The following is a 23,183-nucleotide window of genomic DNA, read 5'->3' on the forward strand; positions in this document are numbered from 1 at the left end:
CTCTCCCTGCCCCCTGACCCCCATAGTTTCCCACCACTGTCAATCCTTTTCTTACAGTATTACCATAGTTGTTCAAGGTCAACTTATGAGTCAGAACATGTGATACTCAGATCTTTGTTTCTGTGAGATATCACACAGTATTATAAACTCTAATTCCATCCAGGTTGCTGAGAAATTCATGATTTTTTTTCTTTTTTATGACTGCGTAATATTCCATTGTATATATTACCACATTTTTAAAATCCAGTCCTCTTTTGATGGACAGCATGGTTGGTTCCATGATTTTGCTATTGTGAACAATGCTGCGATAAACATACCTGTACAGGTATCTTTTTTTATAGAGTGATTTTTTTATAGAGTGATATAGAGTGATTTGAGTGATTTGAATTCAGGGTATATTCCCAGTAGGGGAATATATGGAAGGTAATACATTTTATTTCAATACAGGAAGTGAGATTTTTGACACAATCAGAAACCAAATGACTGTTGCCCTAAAATATTTTTGTTTACCATATCCACAAGTTGTTGGTTATAAGTCAAAGGCACATCAGAGTATATTTTCATGTATTTTGAAGCAGCTATTTGTAGTCAAAGAAGATGTTGGACTTCATGGATGATGTATAAGGTATGTTCAAATTAATTTTTTCATTTATTTTGTTACAGTAAATGATTTACAAATTTGAGGAAAAGATCCCACATTAGTGACTCCAGAAATGGTAGCATTTTTCCATCCTATAATATGAGTGCTTTCTCCTTGGTTTCATCTCAGCAGTTTAGGTTGATGTGAGACATTACATTGTATCCTACATCATGCATTTTTCTGGATACTTTTAAATGAGGTAACATTCTCAATTGTTGACTAAGAAGTCATTGGTTAGTGTCAAAGGGTTGGATCGTCGGTTACACCGGGAATCAACCTAAGTCATTGTGAATGAAACAGTAACAGCTGCAGGGCTTTGTGGATAGAGCCTGAGTTTAGGCATCTAATCTGTGTTTGTGTTCTGGCACTGCTTGTGTCCCTAGCATTTACATGAATAGGTCTTTGGGAAATTAGGTAACATCAGTTTTCTCATCTGTAAAATGTAACTAATAATGCCTCCCACTTAAGAGTTGTTTTCAGGATGAATTACATGTTGATCACTAATCATAATGCCTGTCATACAGTAGGCACTCAATAAATTATAGCTTTTATTAGTAATAAGGCTATGCAATTATTTTTGACAGTAAATACTATGTAAGACTACCAGAGTAGAAAAAAGTTTGAGAGTAGAAAGGCTGATCGAGTCTCAGGCTGGGAAATTTCTAGTGAGGGCCACAAGCAGAGTCGAGAGTGGGGAGATTGGTAGGTATGTAAATGACTGTGAACTAATGTGTTCTTTCTCCCCACCCTGTCCTGCAGGATGTGGACAAGTGGTCCTTTGATGTCTTTTCCCTCAATGAGGCTAGTGGAGATCATGCACTGAAATTTATTTTCTATGAATTACTCACACGTTATGATCTGATCAGCCGTTTCAAGGTCAGTACCTCATTAGAAAGATAAATAACTGCTTACATTTGTCTATCCTCGTATGACTTTTCGGCTAAGATCCTTTCAAGATAGAATAAAAACTGCTGTTGGTGACTCAGGAAGCATTCTTTGGCTAGTCACTATTGTAAATTCCTCAGTAGTGTATAAATCCCTTGCTGGTAAGTCTCACTGGCAGGGGCCAGACTGGAGAAGCCCATTTAGATTCCAGTCTTCCTAGAAGTACCATCTGAAGCCTGAAATATTCACCCTCCTCTCAGGCTCTGCCCACAGACCTCATTTCAACATGACTTTGAACAATTGACCACCACCATCAGAGAGACAGTAATGGAGACAGAGTGAGCTTCTGTGTTCTCCATAAACTTTTTTCCCTACCACTTGGCTCATTCAGACAAATAGTCTCACTTATCATCTGTGACAGATCATTGGTATTTCCTGGCCATTCATGCTCCAAATTAATTTTTCAACTTTAAAGAACATGAATTGTCTCCAGTGTACTAGCCCTCTGCCTTCTAACACTGCATACTCTTGAGGTCAGGTCTAATTCTCAAGGGAACCTGTGTGTTAATCTACCAACATCTATGGTATTGAGCTCCTCCAACTTCTCTTGTCAGATGGATGAGTCTCTGGAAAATGCAGGACTTTTTTCTGCAACTTACTGATTTCTCTGGAGACAAGGTTCTTTATCACTTTCCTAAGAACTGTGTATTTGGAGATGTATTTTTTGAATTGATATACATATCTATACATATTAATGGGGTACATGTGATACTTTGTTACATGCATAGACTATGTAATGATCAAATCAGGGCATTTGGGGTTTCCATCACCTTGAATATTTGTCAGTTCTATGTGTTGGGAGCCCTTCAAGTCCTTTCTTCTGGCTATTTTGAAATATGCTATACATTGTTAACTATGGTCACCCTTCTCTTCTATCAAACATTAGAATTTATTCTTTCTTTCTAACTATTTGTTTGTAATCATTAATTCACCTCTCTTTGTTCCTCCTTACCCTGTGCTCCCTCCCACCTTTCCTAGCCTCTGGTATCTATCATTTCACTGCCTACATCTATGAAATCTATGTTGTTAACTCCCACATATTAATAAAGACATGTGATATGTATCTTTTTATGCCTGGCTTATTTCACTTAGCATAATAACCTCAAGCTCCATTCATGTTACTTTCAATGACATGCTTTTATTCTGTTTGTGGCTGAATAGTGTTTCATTTGTATGTGTGTGTATATATATGAGGTAATATCTCACTGTAGCTTTGATTTGCATTTCCCTAATGATTAGCGATGCTGAGCATTTTTTCCTATCCCTGTTGGCCATTTGTATGTCTTCTTTTGAGAACTGTCTATTAATGTCCTTTGCCCACATTTTAATGGGATTATTTGGGTTTTTTTTTTTTTTTTTTTTTGAGTTGGAGTCTCACTCTGTCACCCAGACTGGAGTGCAGTGGCTGCTCACCTGCTGGGCTCCGGCAATCCTTCCGCCTCAGCCTTCCAAGTAGGGTTTTTTTTAAAAAAAAAAACTATTGAGTTATTTGAGTTTCCTACATATATAAGAGATCTTAATCCCTCATAAGATGAATATTTTGCATATATTTTCTCCCATTGAACAGGTTGTCTCTTCACTATGTTTATTGCTTCCTTTGCTGTGAAGAAGCTTTTTAGTTTAGTCCCACTTATCTATTTTGTTTTTATTGCTTGTTTCTTTGAAGTCTTAGTCATAAAATATTTGCAGAGACCAATGTCCTGATGTACTTTTCCTGTGTTTTCCTCCAGTAAATTTATAGTTTGGGATCTTATATTAATGTTCTTAATCCACCTTGAGTTGATTTTTGTATGTAATGAGAGATAGGGTTCCAGTTCCATTATTCTGTGTATGGATATTCGGTTTTCCCAGCATCATTTATTGAAGAACTTGTCTCATCTGTTTCTTTTTGGTGTCTTTGTAAAAAATAAGTTTGCTATGAATACATGAATTTATTTCTGGGTTCTCTATTCTGTTCTATTGGTCTAGGTGTCTGTTTTTATACTAATATCATGCTGTTTGGGTAACTATAGCTTTGTAATATATTTTTAGGTTATGTAGTGTGATGCTTCCAACTTTGTACTTGTTGTTTAGGATTGCTCTATTTGGACTTTTTGGGGATTCCACATACATTTTAGAATAGTTTTTTCTCTTTTTGTGAAAAATGACATCAGTATTTTGAAAAGGGGTTGCATTGAATCTGTAGATTGCTTTGGGCAGTATGGTCTTTTTAATGATATTAACTCTTTTGATTCATGAGTGTGGGCTGTCTTTCCATTTATTTGTGTTGTCTTCAATTTCTTTCATCAGTGTTTTTTTAGTTGAAGAGATCTTTAACCTCTATGATTTTATTTAACACTAGGTATTTTGGAGTTTTTTGTAAATATAATTGGGATTGACTTCTTGATTTCTTTTTCAGCTAGTTCATTCTCTATGTATGAGATGGTACATTACTGATTTTTATGTTGATTTTTGTCTCCTGCAACTTTACTGAATTTATTTATTAGAGCTAAGAGTTTTTTTAGTGACGTTTTTAGTTTTTTCTATATATAAGAGCATATCATCTGCAAAGAGACAAATTAACTTCCTCTTTCCCAATTTGGATGCCTTTTATTTCTTTATCTAGCCTGATTACTCTGGCTATGACTTCTAGTAGTATATTGAATGGGAATGTGAAGGTACACATCCTTATATTTCTTAGAGAAAAGACTTTCAGCTTTTCCCCATTTAGTTTTATGTTAACTGTGGATTTGTCATATATGGCCTTTATTATGTTAAGGTATGTTCTTTCAGTGCCTTGTTTGTTGAGGGTTTTTATCATGAAGGGATATTGAATTTTGTTAAATGCTTTTTCTGCACATCTTGAAATGATCATATGGTTTTTGTTTCTCATTCTGTTGATGTAATGTATTATGATTATTGATTTGGTTATGTTGAACCATCTTTGCATTCCCTAGGATAAATCCCACTTGATCATGGTGTATTATCTTTTTTGCTGAACTGTTGGGTTCAGTAATCTAAAATTTTGTTAAGGACTTTTATGTCTATTTTCATCAGGGATATTGGCCTCTAGTTTTTTTATGTTGTTGTTGAGTTCTTGTCAGCAGGGTTATGTTGTCCTTGTAAAATCACTTAGGAAGAACTATCTCTTCTTCGGTTTTTTTGAATAGCTTAAGGAGAATTGATGTTAGTTCTTTGAAAGTTGTGTTGAATTTGGCAGTGACTCCCTCTGTTCCTGAACTTTTATTTTTTGGGAGACTTTTTTATTACTAATTCAAACTCACTGTTCATTATTGGTCTGTTCAGATTTTCTATTCCTTTCTGATTTAATCTTTATAGGTTGTATATGTCCAGGAATTTATCCATTTTCTCTCAGATTTCCAATTTGTTAGTATATAGTTGTTCATAACAGTCTCTGATAAACTTTTGTATTTCTGTAGTATCAGTTGTGATATCTCTTCTTTCATTCTGATGCTGTTTATTTGGATTGTCTCTTTTTTCTTGGTTAGTCTAGCTAGCAGTCTGTTGTATTTACAGTTTATCTTTTCAAAAAGCAACTTTTCATTTTGGTGATCCTTTGCATTTTCTTAAAGTTTCTATTACATTTAGTTCTACTTTGATTGTTATTATATTTTTTCCTTCTAATTTGTATTTGGTTTGTTCTTGCTTTCTTGTTTATGAAGGTGCACTGTTAGATTGCTTACTTGGAATTTTTTTACTTTTTTGATTTAGGCACTTATCGTTATAAGCTTCCCTCTAAGCACTGATTTTGTTGTATCCCATAGGTTTTGGTATGCTATGTTGTAATTTTCATTTGCTTTAAAAATGTTTTTGATTTCCTCTGTAAATACTCCTTAATTCAATAGTAATTCAGGAACATTATTTAATTTTCATGTATTTGTAGTTTCTAAAGTTTTTCTTGTTACTGATTTCTAATGTTATTTTATTTTTTGTGGTCTGAAAAGATCCTTAATGTGATTTGAGTTCTTAAAAATATTTTGAGACTTCCTATGTTCCCTAACATATGGTCTATGCTGGAGAATTATCTATGTGCTGATGAGAAGACTGTTATGTTCTGTAGCTGTTGGATAAAATGTTCTGTAAGTGCCTATTAGGTCCATTTGTTCTACTGTGAACTTTAAATTCCATATTTCTTTGTTAATTTTTTGTATAGATGACCTTTCTAATGCTATTAGTAGGATGTTGAGGTCCCTAACTATTATTTTATTGGAGTCTCTCTCTCCCTTTAATATTTTCTTTATATATCTGAGTGCTCTGATGTTTGGTGCATATAGGTTTAGAAACATCATACTTCTTACTGAATTAATCCTTTTTTCATTGTATTATTATCCTCTATGTCTCTTTTTGCTATTTTTGACTTAAAATCTATTTAATCTGATATAAGTAAAGCTATTCTTGTTCATTTTGGTTTTTCTTTCCATGGATTATCTTTTTTTAAGTCTTTTTATTTCCAGACTATTTGTGTCTTTACAGGTGAGAAACATTCATGGTTTTTTTTTTTTTTAATCCATTTAGCCAGTCCATATTTTTTATGTGAGAAGTTTAATCCTTTAACGTTCAAGGTTATCATTGATAATGAGATCTTACTTCTGCCATTTTATTAGTTGATTTCATGTTGTTTTGTATATCCTATTCCTTTCTTTCAGATTTCTTATAATTGTAGTTTGGTGGTTTTTTTGTAGTGATAACATTTGATTCCTTTTTCCTTACTTGTGTATTTGCTATACCAGTGAGTTTCTTTTCTTTTCTTTCTTTCTTTTTTTTTTTTGCATTTTCATGATAGTAGACATTGTTTGTCTTTCTTTCTTTCTTCTAAATATAGGACTCTCTTAAGCATTTCTTGTAGGACTGGTCTAGTGGTAATGAATTCCTTCTGCTTTTGCTTGTCTGGGAATGACTTTATTTCTCCTTATGAAAGATAGTTTTACTGGGTACAATATCCTTGGCTGGCAATTTTTCTTCTTTCAGCACTTTGAATATAGCTCATCCTCTTTTTTCCTGTAAGATCTATGCTGAGAAATTCTCTGTTAGTCTGATGGGAGTTCTTTTATAAGTGACTAGATGTTTCTTTTGCTGTTTTAGAATTTTCTCTTTATTTTTTATTTTGTCAGTTTGACAATATTGTACTGTGGAGAGGGTCTTTTAGCAGTCTGTTTGTGATTCTCTGAACTTCCTGTGTCTGTATATCTAAATTTCTTTCTAGACATGGGAAGCTTTTAGTAATTATTTTGTTAAATAGGTTTCTTACTCTTTTGTTTTCTCTTCACTTTCTGGGACACCAAAAATTCAAATATTTTATTACTTTATGGTGTCCCATTTGCTACATAGGTTTTGTTCATTTTTAAAAATTCTTTTGCTTTATTTTTGTCCAACTGAGTTATTTCAAAAGACTTTTCTATTAGTTGTGAAATTTGTTTTCCCTACTTGATATAGCATATTGTTGAAGCTTTCAAATGTGTTTTGTATTTCATTCAATAACTTCTTCAATTTCAGAATTTGTTTGGTTCATTTGTATGATGGCTATCTCTTTGGTAAATTTATAATTCATATCATGAATTGTTTTTCTTATTATTTGTATTGTTTTTTCTGTATTCTCTTATCTCATTGAGCTTATTTAGAATTATTCTTTTGAATTATTTATCTGGGACTTCATATATTTATTTTTTATTGGAATCTTTTGCTGGACAGTTATTGTGTTCTTTTGGAACTGTCATATTTTCTTACTTTTTCTTGTGTCTTATGCCCTTATGTTGATATCTATGCATGTGGTATAACAGTGACTGCTTTCAATTTTTAAAAATATGCTTTCATAGAAAAGGACTTTTTTTGAATATGTATATGGTGTTGGTTTCGTTGGGCACTTTGGCTTTGATTCTTGGAGTGTGCAGTAATGCAGTCTCCATATGACTTATTTATCTGTAAAAAATAGCAGTAGTGTCTGTGATTTCCTTAGTGGCTTAGAGTGCAGTTGTTAGTGGAGGCTGTGGTGAAGTTTTGCTGGTAATGGGAACAACAGATGGGCTCTAGGTAGCAGCAGCAGGCTAAGCCAACCTGTTACTGGGCCCCTGGATGGCATACATTGGGTCTGGTGTTAGCAGATCCATGTGGGCTGATTCTTTGGCCTCTTGGTGACTTGTATGAGTTTTGGTAGTGGCAGCCTTGAACCAGGTGGGTTCTTAGTTCTCTGGAAACAGGTGTGGCATGGGTGATGGCAGTAGCAGTGGTGAAACTAAGCTTTGGGTCCAAGCTTGATGGCTATGATGGGCTCAGCAGGCAGTCCCCTGACTTGCAGGTGGCATGTGTAGGTGAGTGCCAGCTGTGATGGTAGCAGCAATTTGGATGGGCCTGATCTCAGGCTCTTGAAAGTAGGCTCAGGTGTCAATGGTGGTGGACTATGCTAGGTAGTCTTCTGGCTCCCAGATAGTGTGTCCAGGTACTAAAAAGAGTGGAGCTGGTTCATTGGATCTGTCTTCAGGCCTTCCCAGTTGTGCATGCAAGTGCTGGCTATGATAGGCAAGGCTGGAGTGACCCTTAGGTCCAAGGCAGAATGCTTCAGTAGGGGTGACAATGGCTGCAATTCAGCTCTGCTATTGTGAAGGGTGGTGTTGTTTTCAGTGGTGTCAGTCATATTTACGAGGCTGGGAGGCATGCACTTCATTTGTGCTTTGGCCCTGGCTGTGGCAGCCCTCAATGGCAGCTGTGTGGGTTCAGGATTTTGTTCTTGGGGTGAGTGAAAATGTGCAGCAGCTTTACATTGCTAGGGGCAATGGAGTCTTTGACAATGGCTAGTGCTTCAACCCTGGAGGCAACAGCCATCTGTGGTGGCAGCTATGGGCAGGGAATGTCAATGTGACTTCAGAGCTGTGGAGATGTAGGATCTGTTCACCACCGCCCCCTACCCCCTGCTCCTGGGCAGGGTACACACTGCTGGGGGCTGGGCTCTCAACATAGCATCTTGCTGCAGCTGCTTAGGGCTCAAAAGGGTGTGTGGGACCCACTGTGAGTTCCCTATCTGGAGCAATGCATGATGGCATAGGAAGTGGCCTCCAGGCCGCTTCCTATGTTAGTCTTGGGACCCGCAAAGGTCTAGGGCTTTTTGTTGGCTAGGATTTGAGTCCATGGTGGGAATATGGACCACTGGGGGACACTCACTTACCCATTTCCCACACTGGGGAGCCTTTCCAGGCTCTCAGCCAGTCCTACTGGCTTACTTTCCTCTCCTTCTTTGCTTTAAGTATTTATTGTCACTTCTCTTTTGAATTCCAGTATTTTCTCTTAAAGGATCTATTCAAAATGTGATTATCTACTTGCTATTTTGGTTCTTCTTTGTAGAGGAGGCATGTACCAGATGCCTCTAGTTAGGCATCTTGAAGCTCCTCCCACTAAGAATATATTTCTTATATGATCACAAATGATCATATAGGAATGATCAAAGCGGCGTGGTCCTTAGGTCCTTAATTTGTTTGCATCAGAAACCTGCATGAACATCTGTTGGATGCTGGAGACCCTTTCCTTAGAACAAATTCCTGTGCACATACACACAGTCTTTTAGTGGCTTAGAGATTTCCAAAGAACAACCCCAGAATCCCAGGTTCAGTGAATCTTTATCTTTAAAATGATAATGAATTCATCTCTGACCTCTTTACAGCCATTGTTAACTTTTTAAAAATTTACAAATGGTAAGCGTGGAAGAATGTGCCCAAGGAAGAACAGGAAATGGAATCTCAGAAGCAGGAAATGGAATCTCAGAAGCATTGCAGTGTCATTTTCCTTATTTTTCCCCCTTACTAATGTGATAGTTATTCTCCAGGAACACACACACCCTCTTCTCTTTCCCCCAGCCTTATGCTTCATAATTTACCCTGAACTATGGAATTGATCCAGAAAACAAATACAATAAATGTTTCCAGAATACCCTTATTTTGAAACATGCATTTTGCAATTATTTTTCACTTTCTACTACATAGAAAAGGAAGGTATGCCTATTATGTGTAGTTCAGGTGAAAACAGCAGCTGGAAATATTATCCTGAGTTACTAATAGTACCAAATAAAAGCTGAAATCTTTTATTTCTTGAGAAATAAGTGAACATATGCTATGCAGCATATCTCATTAATTTGTGGGAAAACATAAAGTACACAAATCTTAAGTTACAAAATTATTGGAAAACAAGCACAAAGAGTCACCAGTATCAAAGAAAATATTGATTGCCTGAAAACCAGCCCATTAAAAGGAGTGGTGGTATAAAAACAAAAAGAAAGAAAAGAAAACAAAGTAATCTAAATTCCAAAACCAAAATATGGTAGTCTGTTATTTATGGGAACACAAAGAGGCAACAGTCTTATGTTTATTACTTGGCAGTTTATTGCTGGTGAATTACAATTTGGTAGGTCTCATTTTAACTATTAGACTACAAATAGTGAATGATTTCACAAACTGGCACTAATTATTAGTATTATTTCTATATGTCTCAGTGTTTACAACATTGTTTGGCAGCCTATGTAGCATCTCATTTTCCTAGGGTCAGAGGGAAAGGGTGTTTAAGAGAAGATGAGAACAAGTAAATACAGAAAATTAACATAGTCACCAATCACTTAGTTTTTAACAGGGGCCTCAAAAATCATTGCTTTACATGTGAATAAATCTAAATATCTTGAGATGATTCTGTGTCATTCCCCAGGGATTCTGAACTGAGGAACAAAGAGCAATTTGCAAGACAGACTGTTCCTTAACCAGGGACTCCTGTTAGATTTTCAAAGTATCTGTTGATTTTGTCAGTGATTTTTATTAACTATGAAAAGTTCCAATTTTCTCATGTGATGTTATACTTACAGAAAAAAGCAGTCCGGGTGCCTTAGACTTTTGCTTTTTCACTTAAAGCAGCTAAGTCACTAGTTAATTAACCTTACTGCTGTCTTTCAGATCCCCATTTCTGCACTTGTCTCATTTGTGGAGGCTCTGGAAGTGGGATACAGCAAACACAAAAATCCTTACCATAACTTAATGCATGCAGCCGATGTTACACAGACCGTGCATTACCTCCTCTATAAGACGGGAGTAGCGGTAAGTACACATAGGAACTCTTAGATTACACAGAAGATATGAGGATGACTTTTTTTGATAATGGATGTTCCAGTTCTGATAAGGTTGAACTCACAAGGTATGCATTGTTCTGTGAACCCCTTGTCCCCCAAGAGTTATCAAACCAGTATGGGGTTTCCTGTTGCTTTTGAAATCTTCTCTATGTTAAACCTGATGAAATAAATATCTAGTGTGACTTGCATCATTACTAAGTTATGACCAATTAAAATATAATTACTACAACTAAGTATGTATTTTTAGATCTGGAGAGTAGTTCCTTTTCCTGTAGTCATTAACAATTATATTCGTGCATACTAAAATTGTGTTGAATAAACTTGTCAACCATGTTATACAAAGTTGGCTTTTGGTTTAAACCACTAGGTCTTTTTCATAGACAGGGACTATGGTTATTCACATCCTACTTTTGTGCATTTGATTTTTTTGAACCTAAGGGTCAATCTTTACTTCTAAGCATTTGAAATTTTTCTTGCTTGTTTTGGCCCAATATTGCAGCTCTTTAGATGTTTTTGAATCTCTGTTCTATAATCCACTGTATTAATAACTAGCCTGCTCAACTTGGTCTTTTGTGTCTTTGCCTTGATGTAACCTATTCATGTTTAAAGATATAGCTATTCATGACAAAAACAGGTCTCTATGACTTTTCACTTTGAAATCCCCTTCATAATTGACATCAGGATAGACATTCTTTGGGTATGGTTATCAGTCAGTGCATATACTGAGGGCACATTTTTTATCTTTTTCACCAGTGCATGTTAAAAGTCTTGGTCTAATATCTCACCAAATTAAAAATTGAATACAGTGGGAAGAGTGTAGGCTTTGGAGCTAGATACAGTGGCTTTAATTCCCTATGCAATTGCTTATTACGTTTTTGTGACCTATGATAAATTACTTGAGTCTCTGAGCCAAGATTTTCTCATTTTTAAAATGGTTAAAAAAAATTCCACTTTTCTGAAGTATGCTGATAGTTAGGAATAAAGTACCAAAAATATTTAGCACTCTACCTCATAAAGGAAGCTGAAAAATTAGTAATTATTTTTATTAAAACATTGCAGGATTTCTTAAACCTATGGTCATGTTTCAGTTCTTCCCTCTTATAAACCTGATTTCTTAAAAATATTATTTAAAAGCTATTTTTTAATGTATAGAAAGATCACAAAAGGAAATTTTTAACTTGATAAAAAAAATTTCTACCAGAAACTTAGAGCAAACATCATACTTAATGGTGATTCCATGAATGCATGGAACAAGACAGGGATGTTCACATTTATACTACTACTGAGCATTTTTCTGGAGGTCTCAGACAATGTGATATGATATCTTGAAAAGTTGATGTATTCTGTGAAATAATGTGATCATCTTCTTTAGAAAATAATTTTTTTTACAAAGCCCTACAAGTTCTTAGATCAAATAAGAGATCTCAATGAGGTCCAGATAGAAGAGCTACCCTATGTACCGGAAATTAACAAGTCTAACAGAAAAACATAATTCCCAACAGTCTTTAAAAGTTTATAAGTTTCCTATAAGGAACTGAAAACTGATAAAAAGGAAACTGTAAAATTAAATCAAAGGGTACAAAAATGATTTTTAAATAAGTGGAAAATATGTTGTGTTTTTAATATAAAACCTAAGGACTGTATAGTTGTCAGTTTTCCTCAAAGTAATCTGTAAATTCAAAGCAATATCAATCAAAATTCCAACAGGATTTAACATGAAACATGATAAATTGCATCTGACATTCATGTAAATAGGTATTTTACAACCTTAGAAAAGACAATTTTAAAAAAGAACAATGTGTGTAGGGAAGGGTAGTTCTTATTCTGCTACATATTAAAATATTTACTAAAACTATAGTTAAAGAGAGTTTTTGTAAAGAAATAGACAAATATATCAATGGAATTGATTAGAGCTTCAAACAATAAACCTAAAACATATTGAGCACTTATATGCTGGGCACTTTATTACAGGATGCTATCTATAGACTGAATGTTTATGTTCCCCAAAATTCTTATGTTGAAATCTTAATGCCCAATTTGATGGTATTAGGATATGGGGACTTTGGGAGGTGATTAAGTCATGAGGGTGGAGCCTCATGACTGGGATTAGTACCTTTATTTTAAAAAAGACCCCAGAGGGCTCCCTTCCTCCTTCTGTCATGTGAGGACACACTGACATGACAGCCCTCTATGAACCAGGAATCAGGCCCTTACTAAATCTGCTGGTACCTCGATCTTGGACTTCTGAGCCTCCAGAACTATGAGAAATAAATTTTTGTTGTTTCTAAAGCATCCAGTCTATGGTATTTAGTTACAGCTGCCCGAATGGGCTAAGACACAGGATGAGAATTTTTCAGTGCTCTTAGAGAACTTAACATTCTAGTGCAAAGTTACAGATAGAAGAAACCAATGAAGATTAAAGAGGATCGAGACCAGTCTGGGCAACTTGGTAAGACCTCATCTCTACAGTAAATCAAAAAATTAGCCAGTCGTGGTGGTGCATGCCTGTGGTTCCAATTACTTGAAAGGCTGAGGTGGAAGAATCACCTGAGCCCAGAAGGTTGAGGCTGCGGTGGCCATGAGAGTGCCACTGCACTCCAGTCTGGGTGACAGAGTAAGACTTCTACTCAAACCAAAAAAAAAAAAAGGAAAAATAAAGAAGAAAACATTAATATTCTACAGCGAATTAAAACAGAACACTTACATAGGGAAAACTGGGCATTTAATTTGGTAGTTAGGAAAGGTCTCTTCCTAGAGATAACATTTAAGCTGAGACAGTTATGATTTTGACTGAAGAAGAATATGCCAGCAGATTTAGTGCAGGGCTAGTACAAAGATCCTTGTGAGAGAATGACTTTGCTATATTCAAGGAGCAGAAATAAGGCAAGCTTAGTAGGAACAGCATGTGAGCGAGACTGGTGCAAGAAGAAGCTGGAGAAGAAGCAGGAGCCAGACCAAGCCTGACTTTATAGCCCTGGGTGAGGAGTTCCAGTTTTATTCTAGTGCCATAGGAGGTCACCAAAGCGTTTTACGCAGGGGAGTCATGTGATCTGATATATATTCAAAAAGGATGACTGGGGAATGGATTTTGAAGCAGCCTGTTAGAAGAGTCCTGCAAGCCAGGCTGGTTGGCTCAGCCAGTAATTCCACGCCTCGGGAGGCTGAGGTGAGTGGATTGCCTGAGCCCGTGGGTTCGAGACCCGCCTGGGCAATTTGGTGAGACCTCATCTCTACAATAAATAAAAAAATTAACCGGGCGTGGTAGCGCATGCCTGTAGTTCCAACTACTTGGAAGACTGAGGCGGAAGGATCGCCGGAGCCCAGCAGGTTGAGCTGCAGTGGCCGGGAGCATCCACTGCACTCCAGTCTGGGCGACAGAGTGAGACACTGACTCAAAAAAAAAAAAAAGAAGAGTCCTGCAGAAGTCCAGTGAAGAGATCATATTAGTTTGGACTAGGAAGAACATTGCTGACATGGAGTGAGTAAATTCTGTTTCTGCGGTAGAGTTAAAAGGACTGTGGTGGTGAATAGGATTTGAAACGTTAAAATGAGAAATCAAGAATACATCCTCGATATTTGGTTTGATAAACAGAACTGACAAGCTAGTTGAGTGTCAAAATAAGTTTTGTGGGAAAGGGAATCAAGAGTTCTGATTTCAACATATAGAGTTTAAGATCCCTGTTAGATATTTGCATAAAGATGCCAACTAGAAACAAAACTAGACCTCATTTCTACAATGAGTCAAAAAATTAACCGGGCATGGTAGTGTGTGCCTGTCATTCCAACTACTTGGAAGGCTGAGGTGGAAGGATCACCTGAGCCTAGCGGGTTAGTGTTGGGGTGGTCATGAGCATGCCACTCCACTCCAGCCTGGGTGATGGAGCGGGATTCTAACTCAAAAAAAAAAAAAAAGAATGTTTTTTTTCTACTTCAAATAATTGACCCCAAAATTTTGTGCATAAGTACAAAAATAAAAAATTTAATCATACAAAAGAAAATATGATGTTATAGCCTTGAAAACAAAATTCTTAAATAAGCTTTGAAATAAAAGTTCAAACAAAATCTTGCTTGATTTGAGTGTATTAAAGTTAATAACTTTTGTAGGAGAAAAAGCAACATGATCAAATTAATGAAGTAAGATTTAGAGAAAATATTCAGAGAACATAGATTGAGATCTAGATTTTATAAATAAAGAAAATGACACAAATTTAGTGGAAAAGTAGCAACGAATATGAGCAATTTACAAAAGAGGTAATGTATTTGATCAATAAAATAAATATGAAAATATGTGTAACTCATTAGTATCTGAGGGTATACAAATTAAGGTACTAGTTTTTGTTCATTATATACATATGGATACAAATGTTGAAAGTTTGATGTTAATAACTATTTGTTGGGATTTAGAGAAGGGTTTTTCAACCTCAGCACTGTTTACATTTGAGCCAGATAATTCTTGCAGGATACTTAGCAGTATTCCTTACCTGTACCCACCAGATGCTAGTAGAACCACTCTCCACTCCTGTTGTTACAACTGAGAATGACTCCAGACTTTGCCAAATAAACGGTTGTGGGAAGGGGAAATGGTCCCAGGTTGAGGCCCACTGGTTGAGAGGAAATTCTCATATACTGTTCATGGGAGACTAAACTGATACAGTTGTTTAAGAAAACAATTTGTAGTAATTATTATAAGGGAAAATACATATACCAATGCTCTAGCACTTCCAAGTATGCCTAAGGAGGCCTTATACAATGGGATTCATTGTAGCAATGTTTGTAGTAGTGAAAAATTGCAAAGAATACGTCAATAAGTAGAGAGTTAAAACTCTGAAATACCACAACATAATGAAAAATAAGTAAAATAGAGTTATGTGACTGAAATTCAAGGCATATTATTGAGTTTTCAAAGTTGTAGAAAATAAGTTCTACATGATGCATATGATTAAATATAGCACATCTATATGTGCATAGATGTATATGAAGGTTTATAAAAATCATCTAAGAGGATAAACACTAAACTGATGATGGCGGTCACCTCTAGGCAGATTCTCATCCTAAATGGTTGTCAAAGGGAACTTTATATTTGTATTGTTTGAAGTGTTTATTTGTAACATGAAAATATTAATTTATAGTCTCTGTAATTAAACATAAATAAAACTTTAATTTAAAAAGTAGTACATGCTTTTTAAAAAAGAATATTTGGAAAAGCACGATATATAAAATGTGAAGGGATAATGTAGTACAAATTATAAAGAAAAAATTACTTCTCGGTAAGACCATTACTTAGGTAAGATCTTTCACAGTGAATATTTAGGGAATTGACTTCTTACATATATGAGGAGGGGCCCCCCAAAACCTGGAATTTCTTTCTTTCTTTCTTTTTGGTAGAAAGAAGTTTATTTCTGAGCTCGAATCCAGGGAGCGGAGCCGGACTCGAGTCTTTCTAAAATGGTTCTGCTCGCTCTCCAGTCTTATAGTTCACTTATGTAGTCCAGAGTTGTTGGTACCTATACATTAGCTACATAATCAGCAGAGGTTTGGGTTTAACTTAAGTTACAATTGTATTTTGCATTTAGATTGGTGACATTTCGAGAAAAGGAAGTTTACCATGCATTATGAAATTTACCCATGTCACAAGACTCTCAATTACATTGATACTAAAGTTACACAAATCACAAGATTAAAAATTACATTGATACAAAAGTTATACAAATCACAAGGTTAGGATTATATTGATGCAAAAATTATGCAAATCACAAGACTTATGATTATATTGTTACTAGTTTTTCAAACCTATGATTACTAAGAAGGGAAGTAAATAGGGATTATATTATTGGACATAGTCTGCAAGGAAGTCAAGGATCCCCTGAAGCTACCCACTGGGGATGCCCTTCTCTAGGGGCTGCAGTTACATTAGTGGGTTTCTGTATCACCTGGAGTAATTCTCAATTAAGTTGAAGGGAGAATAACAGGAAGTATAGATGGTGGGAAGAATATGCATACATTTAAAGTTAATCTGGCATCCATCGGAATTTATTTCTAAAAATTGTGTATTTATTCTGACATGTTTAAACTTTAGTTACCTTCAAAGTACTCTCTGTTTGATGCAATACACCTATTGAGACACTTTTTCCACTGTTCAAAACAGTTTTTGCACTCATCGATTTTGACGCCTTCTAGTGCTTCTGCTGTTTTTGTTTCACCCCTTCCACATCAGCAAAATGTTTCCCTTTGAGGAGCTTTTTCATCCCAGGAAACAAACAAACAAAAAGTTGCTTAGGGGCGAGATATGGTGAATAGGGAGGGTAGGGGACAGGGGTCATGCTGTTTTTTGGTCAGTGCGATGTGAGCAGATACACTCATAAATCACCCATCATGAGATGGGCAAATGCGCTGAAAGAACCTCAAAAAAACAACAAAAATTCACCGACACTGTACGCTCTTCTCACAACAATATGAACTGGTACACTAATGCCAATGGGTTCCTAGAACACTTAACTAGCAGGAGAAACCTGTACTATAAGGAGCCTGCCCTCCAAAATATAATTCCAGTTATTTTTGGTCCCCCCACCATGTCATGTAAAGTCAGGATCATGGGATATATATCCTGTTTGTTTCAATTAGCATATTTATTCATTATGATAAGAAAAACTTAATAATTTCTTATTGGGCCATCTTATTGCTTAAGTAGTTTTTAAAAAATTACTTTACTTCTATAAATAATACCTCTAGTTAACTTCCTTGCATAGTGATATTTTCCCACTAAAACTTCATGTGTGTGTGTTTTTACTTTTTATTATTAAGCCTGATAATGTTAAACATTTTCCTCATGTATGTTAGCCACTTTTATTTTCTTTGATTATGACATCTGTGCTCTTGAGAAGTTAATATCTTGCTGAGAAATGTTTGGGTGTTCTTTATAAAAATGTTTACCCTACTACCTAGCATGTAGTAAAATATCAGTTAATGGTAGTTATTCTTAATAAAACATAAGGAATCATGATGATCAACAACACTGTCATATATGTAAAATATTTTTGAATTTGTGATTGCCTTTTAATTTTATGATCTTGTATATAGACTTACTTTAAAAAAAAACATATGTTACCATATTAGTGGGAAAATACATCTTCCTTACTCTTAAGGTTTTCTTCCATTTGAAGCATTTCCATTAGGGTAGGCTATGTTTTACTGCAGGACCAAACAGTCAGTGGATTCAAAATAATATAGGCTCCCCCTCCCCCAGGTGTAAGTTAAAAGATCTGACTTGTGTCATCCTCACTCCAGGGCCTAGTTTTACTAAACAACTGCCATCTTGAATGTTGTCAGTCATTAGGACAGGGAAAAGGGGGGGCTCTGGTATTCCTATATCTGCACTTAAATTCTATGTCTTAGAAACTCTGCTCATCACTTCTATTTACAGCTCATTGGTCAAAATGATTTATATGGCCCTTCTCAACTCTAAAGGAGCCAGAAGGTCTAATCCTATTTTGTTCTTCGGAAAAAGAAATCCTCAAAATTTCCTTTATTTTTATTTTTCCTTTATTATTTATTTGAATATTTCTCCCTGTCTGGTTTCTCTTTTGTCTGCTTCTGGGATTTTTCTTAGGCCTCTGAACCCATCTTCACATCTTAGCTTCTCTCATGTTTTTCCATCAATCAGTATTTTAATTACACCTCCTGAGAAATGTTCTCAATTCTATCTTTCAGATTATCAGTTTGGCCTTCTGATATGTCCTTCTAATTATTCAGCCTGTTTATTTAATATTTTTAGTTAGCAATATTTTTAATTTCAGAAACTCTTTTTTGTCTTTCGAATATGCTATTCTCTTAGTAGCCTTACATATTTTTGAAAGTACTTTCGTATTTTAAAAAATTCTTTACAATTGTTTTTAAAATGTGGAGTTATCTCTTTTAACTCTTGGGGATGATGCTCATTTGTTTATGAGAATTTTCCTCTGATACTATTGTTTCATTTTTCCTCAAAGTGTCTAGTAATCTTTGGTTGGAATATATTGCATATGAATATCCAGGCTGATTAGATGGGTCAGTGTGTAGGTGTTCTCTGTATTTGCATGGTCTGTCCAAAGGGCCATCCAGGGAGGGTTGGCATCAACAACAGCCTTCTCAGTTTCTTTCCCACCTCCTTTGACATGTGACTTTTGTCCTCAGGCCTGTAAAATGACTGGTGTACCTTTGCACATCCAGGTAGGACGATAAGGGAGAGGACGAAGCACAAAAGGGACATACCAAATACATCGGCCCACTTTCTAGATCTATCCTGAAATCCAATCCAGCAACTTTCACTTACATTTCGGCCAGAACACAGGGAAGGCTGGAAACATTGCCATCCCAAACCAAATCAGAGATGTTGTTAGTAAGGAAAAAAAAGGACAGTTGAGCAATCAACAGTGATTCCCGCTGTAAGTAATAGTATTCTTATTTTAAAGTAGAGGAAACTCTCATTCACAGAGATTAAGCTTCTCCTGGTATAAAGTAGCTGTATGGGCTGAACTTTGTTTCTGACATATTCATATACGGAAGTCTTAGCCCCCAGTGCCTCAGAATTGAACTACATTAGGAGAGACGACTTTTGAAGAGGTAATTAAGTTAAAATGAGGTCATATGGATGGGCTCTAATCCGGTATGTCTGGTGTCCTCATACAAAGAGATTAGGACACAGACATGCATATGCAGATTGGTAAAACCATTCTGAGGACACAGAGGGAGGACTGCCATCTGCAAGGTGAGGCAGGAGGGTTCAGGAGAAACCAGTCCTCCTGACACCTGGATCTTGGACTGTGAAAAAATAAATTTCTGTTATTTGTGCCACCTAGAATGTGTTGTTTTATTACAACAGCCCTAACAAACTAATTCAGTAAGGGAGCCAGGGTTTGGTCTCAGGTCTGACTTCTGAGACCGAGCATTTAAATATTTAGCATCCACATTGCTTCAGGCATCTTACAGTGCTTTTGACATTACACTTCAGTATCCTCAAGTGCACTTACTTCTAGGTATTGTGGTGAGAATCAAAGTGTATGAAATGCACTTTGAGCTCATCTATTCAACATTTAGTTAGCACCTATTGTGCACAGTATACTGTGGAGATAAAAAGGTGAATCAGACACAGCTTCCTCAGTACGCACGGAAAACCTCCTAGCATTTATGCTAATGCAAGCTGTCGTTAACATAAATGTTGTATCATAGCAGCCAGTGATCATGATGTACTGCATACTGTTCTTAAATGAGCGCATTTTCCATTTGCCACTGAATTTTCATGATCATTTCAGGCCATATTCAGAATAATTCTTAAATATAGAAACTATTTCCCACCCACTCTCTCTTGGAAATGCAGCTCAAAACAAAATTCTTTCATGGCGAGCTTACGAAAAGAGTGGGGAACATTCTGATGAATGGAGAACATATTGTTACTCTAACCTTTCATTACAAACCAAGGAAGAGAAAATGCTTTAAATCATTTCAGTGTTATAAACTGTAAGATGAATAGAGAATCAAAACATCCCATTAAGAAATTGATGTCTGGGCTTCAACATCAACAGTGTTACTCATTGTAATCTGTTTGTATTACACATTATTGTTTAACTTAAGTGCCTAGAAGATACTTGAATTCTTTCAGAGTTATTTTGCTCATTTCTGAGAGATCCTTGAACAGGATTGGATTGAAGAGTTGTTATTGATTGAATAGATATTAATCAGACTCCAAGCTCCAGTCTACTTTAGATTTAAATGAAAGGATTCCAGACTCCAAAGCTATCCCTTGGCCATTTTCATTGCTTTTGTCAGGCAAGGTGTCAATAATTTTCCCTTTGCTTATTTTTTTTTTTTTTTGGAAAGAAGAAGCTGTATATCTTTTTTTTTTGGTCATATAACAATATTTATAAGGGAAACACGAAGGATATCCACATGACATCTTGGTTGAAGAGTGCTAAATAATTTTATTAGGGGTTGTGATTGGCAGAAATTTGACCTCCATGACCTTCATCCTCTGGTGTCATCTGTGTTAATATGTTAGTTGGCAAAAGAGATTTTACAGATGCAATTAAGGTTTACAATCAGAAGACCTTAAATAGGGAGATTATCCTAAATTCTCCAGGTAAGCCTAGTGTCATCATACAAGTTCATCAAAGTCAAAAAGATGTGGCAGAAGAGGTCAAAGAAGTTTGAAGTATGAGGAGCACTCAACCAGCATTGCTAGCTTGAAGGTAAAGGAGACCAAGTGAAAGCATTAGAAGAAAATGAATTCTGGCAATGCCCTGAATACTCTTGGAACTGGACGTCCCCCTGGAGCCTCCAGAAAGGAATGCAGCCCTACCCACACTTTGATGTCAGCTTTATGAGCCCTGACCAGAGAACTCATCCAGCTGTACTGGGCTTCTGACCTACAGAACTGTCTGGTAATAAGTGGGAGGTGTTGGTTAAGCATTGGGGTAATTTGTTGAGCTAGCAATAGAAAACTTATATGGGGTGGAAACAGATTACTAAAGAAACTCTATCATCCACATGTAAAAGTCACAACTTGCTAATCATGACTTCTTTAGCAATGGGAAATTTCTTAGTCCTTTTCCTTGAGGTTTCCTATGGTCTGTTGTATCCCATCTCTTCTCATTTGCCTCTGCACATATACACAAATAACTTGCTTTCCTGAGTCAAACACACCAAAATTCAAAGTCCACCATTATCAGTTGATAAGACATCTCCGTCAATGAATTAGCTGTGACCCTCATATTTTGTAGATAGGGAAACACTGATAGGACCTCAAGTTGAACCTTGCCACAGTTTGATAATTCTTGAATAAAACACCAGTGGGACTTGTATTTCCAACTTTATATAAAACCTCCATTCATGGTAATTCTTTTGGAAAAGGCAAGGAAATCTTAGCCATGCTCAAATATGAAGCTCACATTCCCCCAAAATAGCTTCTCTCACCTTTTCTATTTCTATTCATGATGCTATCTAATATCACTCTGGCTAGGAGTGTTGGAGTTGTCTTTAATTTGTTGTTCTCCTTAACTTCAATCTTTTCCTTTCCCCTTCTCCTACCCCAATTTAGTTAATTGCTAAATCTAATGAATGCTACCTCCATACTGTCTATACATCTTCTTAGAACTTTTGAGTATAAGAATACTGCTTTTACATCTCCCTTCTCTGCTCCAGCCCAAATATTTTTCCTGAAGTGGCGTGGTGGTCTTATAACTTGCATGTAAGTCTGTTGAATCTGATGCCTGTTCCTCACTCGTTCTGTCTTTTAATGTCTGACTTCATAAGCCCTTGATTAGCTTTAACTCCCACTCCCATTAAGGGAGTCATTTTCAAGATGAATGAGCTTTTGCCACTGAACCTTGCTCCTTTGGTTCATTCTGAAAACTCCCATTTTCATTTCTTGCTCCGTCTAGTCTTCAAGGCCCATTCTAAATGCCTTTCCTCTGGAAAGCTGTTCCTTTTTCTTCCTTCCTTTCCTTTCCTTTGCTGGGTACCTCTTTTCTTTCTTCTTATCTCCAAAGTAATGTAACTGATTCCAAGCATCCATGGTGTGCATCAAAAAGCTAGGGTGTTAAAATGAGGATTAAAGGCTATGGATTATGGATTCATTTTTATGTTGAATGCCTGTTTAATCATTCATTATTTTTGGTTTATTAGAAGTATGTCCTACCTAAGATAGGATTTTGTTAGTATATTTAGTTAAGGAAGGAAGTGTCCCTGATATTTGTAATGTGAGAATTGTAATTATACAGTTATTTAGATGCTGTCTGCTAGCTGAGCTGATGTTCTTTTTTTTTAATTTTATTTTTTTATTTTTTTATAATCAATATTTTTTATTATGATATTGTGGGGTACAGTTAAGGGTTAGGTATACAGATATGCTTCGTTCAGGCACCCTTGTTGATAAGAGGTGTCTCCCCATCCCCAGACAGATATTTACTACCGTTAATCCCATCTCCCTTCAACTCCCCCGCATAGTATCCCACCACTGTCAGTCATTATGGATGTTCAAGGTCCACTATATGAACGAGAACATGTGATACTCAGATCTTTGTTTCTGTGAGAGATCACTCAGTATTGTAGACTCTAGTTCCATCCAGGTTGCTGTAAAATTCATGATTTTGTTCTTTTTTTTTTTTGAGTTGGAGTCTCGCTCTGTCACCCAGACTGGAGTGCAGTGGCCACTCCCGGCCACCGCAGCCTCGACCTGCTGGGCTTCGGCGATCCTTCCGCCTCAGCCTTCCAAGTAGCTGGAACTACAGGTGCGCGCTACCACGCCTGGCTAATTTTTGATTTATTGTAGAGATGAGGTCTTGCCAAGTTGCCCAGGCAGGTCTTGAACCTGCGGACTCAGGCATTCCACTCACCTCAGCCTCCCAAAGGCGCGAGATTACAGGCTGAGCACCGAGCCCAGCTGATTTTGTTTTTTTTAAGACTGCATAGTATTCTGCTTGGATGTCTTCCTTTGAGAAGTGTCTGTTCATATCTTTTGCCCATTTTATAATG

General features: G+C 36.3%; 1 protein-coding gene across 1 annotated transcript in view; it reads left to right on the top strand.

Annotated features, from left to right (window-relative positions):
- Positions 1–1,399: 1,399 nt before the first annotated feature.
- The window catches only part of LOC103256066 (calcium/calmodulin-dependent 3',5'-cyclic nucleotide phosphodiesterase 1C), a gene marked incomplete at its 5' end in the record, with an annotated part of 37,291 nt that continues 15,507 nt past the window's right edge, over positions 1,400–23,183 (top strand). Inside the window, 2 exons of the mRNA XM_008053951.1 lie at positions 1,400–1,516; positions 10,507–10,647. Coding sequence (XP_008052142.1) covers positions 1,400–1,516; positions 10,507–10,647 — 258 coding nt within the window. The remainder of the gene's footprint in view (positions 1,517–10,506; positions 10,648–23,183) is intronic.

This window comes from Carlito syrichta, unplaced genomic scaffold (genome assembly GCF_000164805.1).
Source record: "Carlito syrichta isolate Samal-C Ts95f unplaced genomic scaffold, Tarsius_syrichta-2.0.1 Scaffold76733, whole genome shotgun sequence".
Lineage (NCBI taxonomy): Eukaryota > Metazoa > Chordata > Mammalia > Primates > Tarsiidae > Carlito > Carlito syrichta.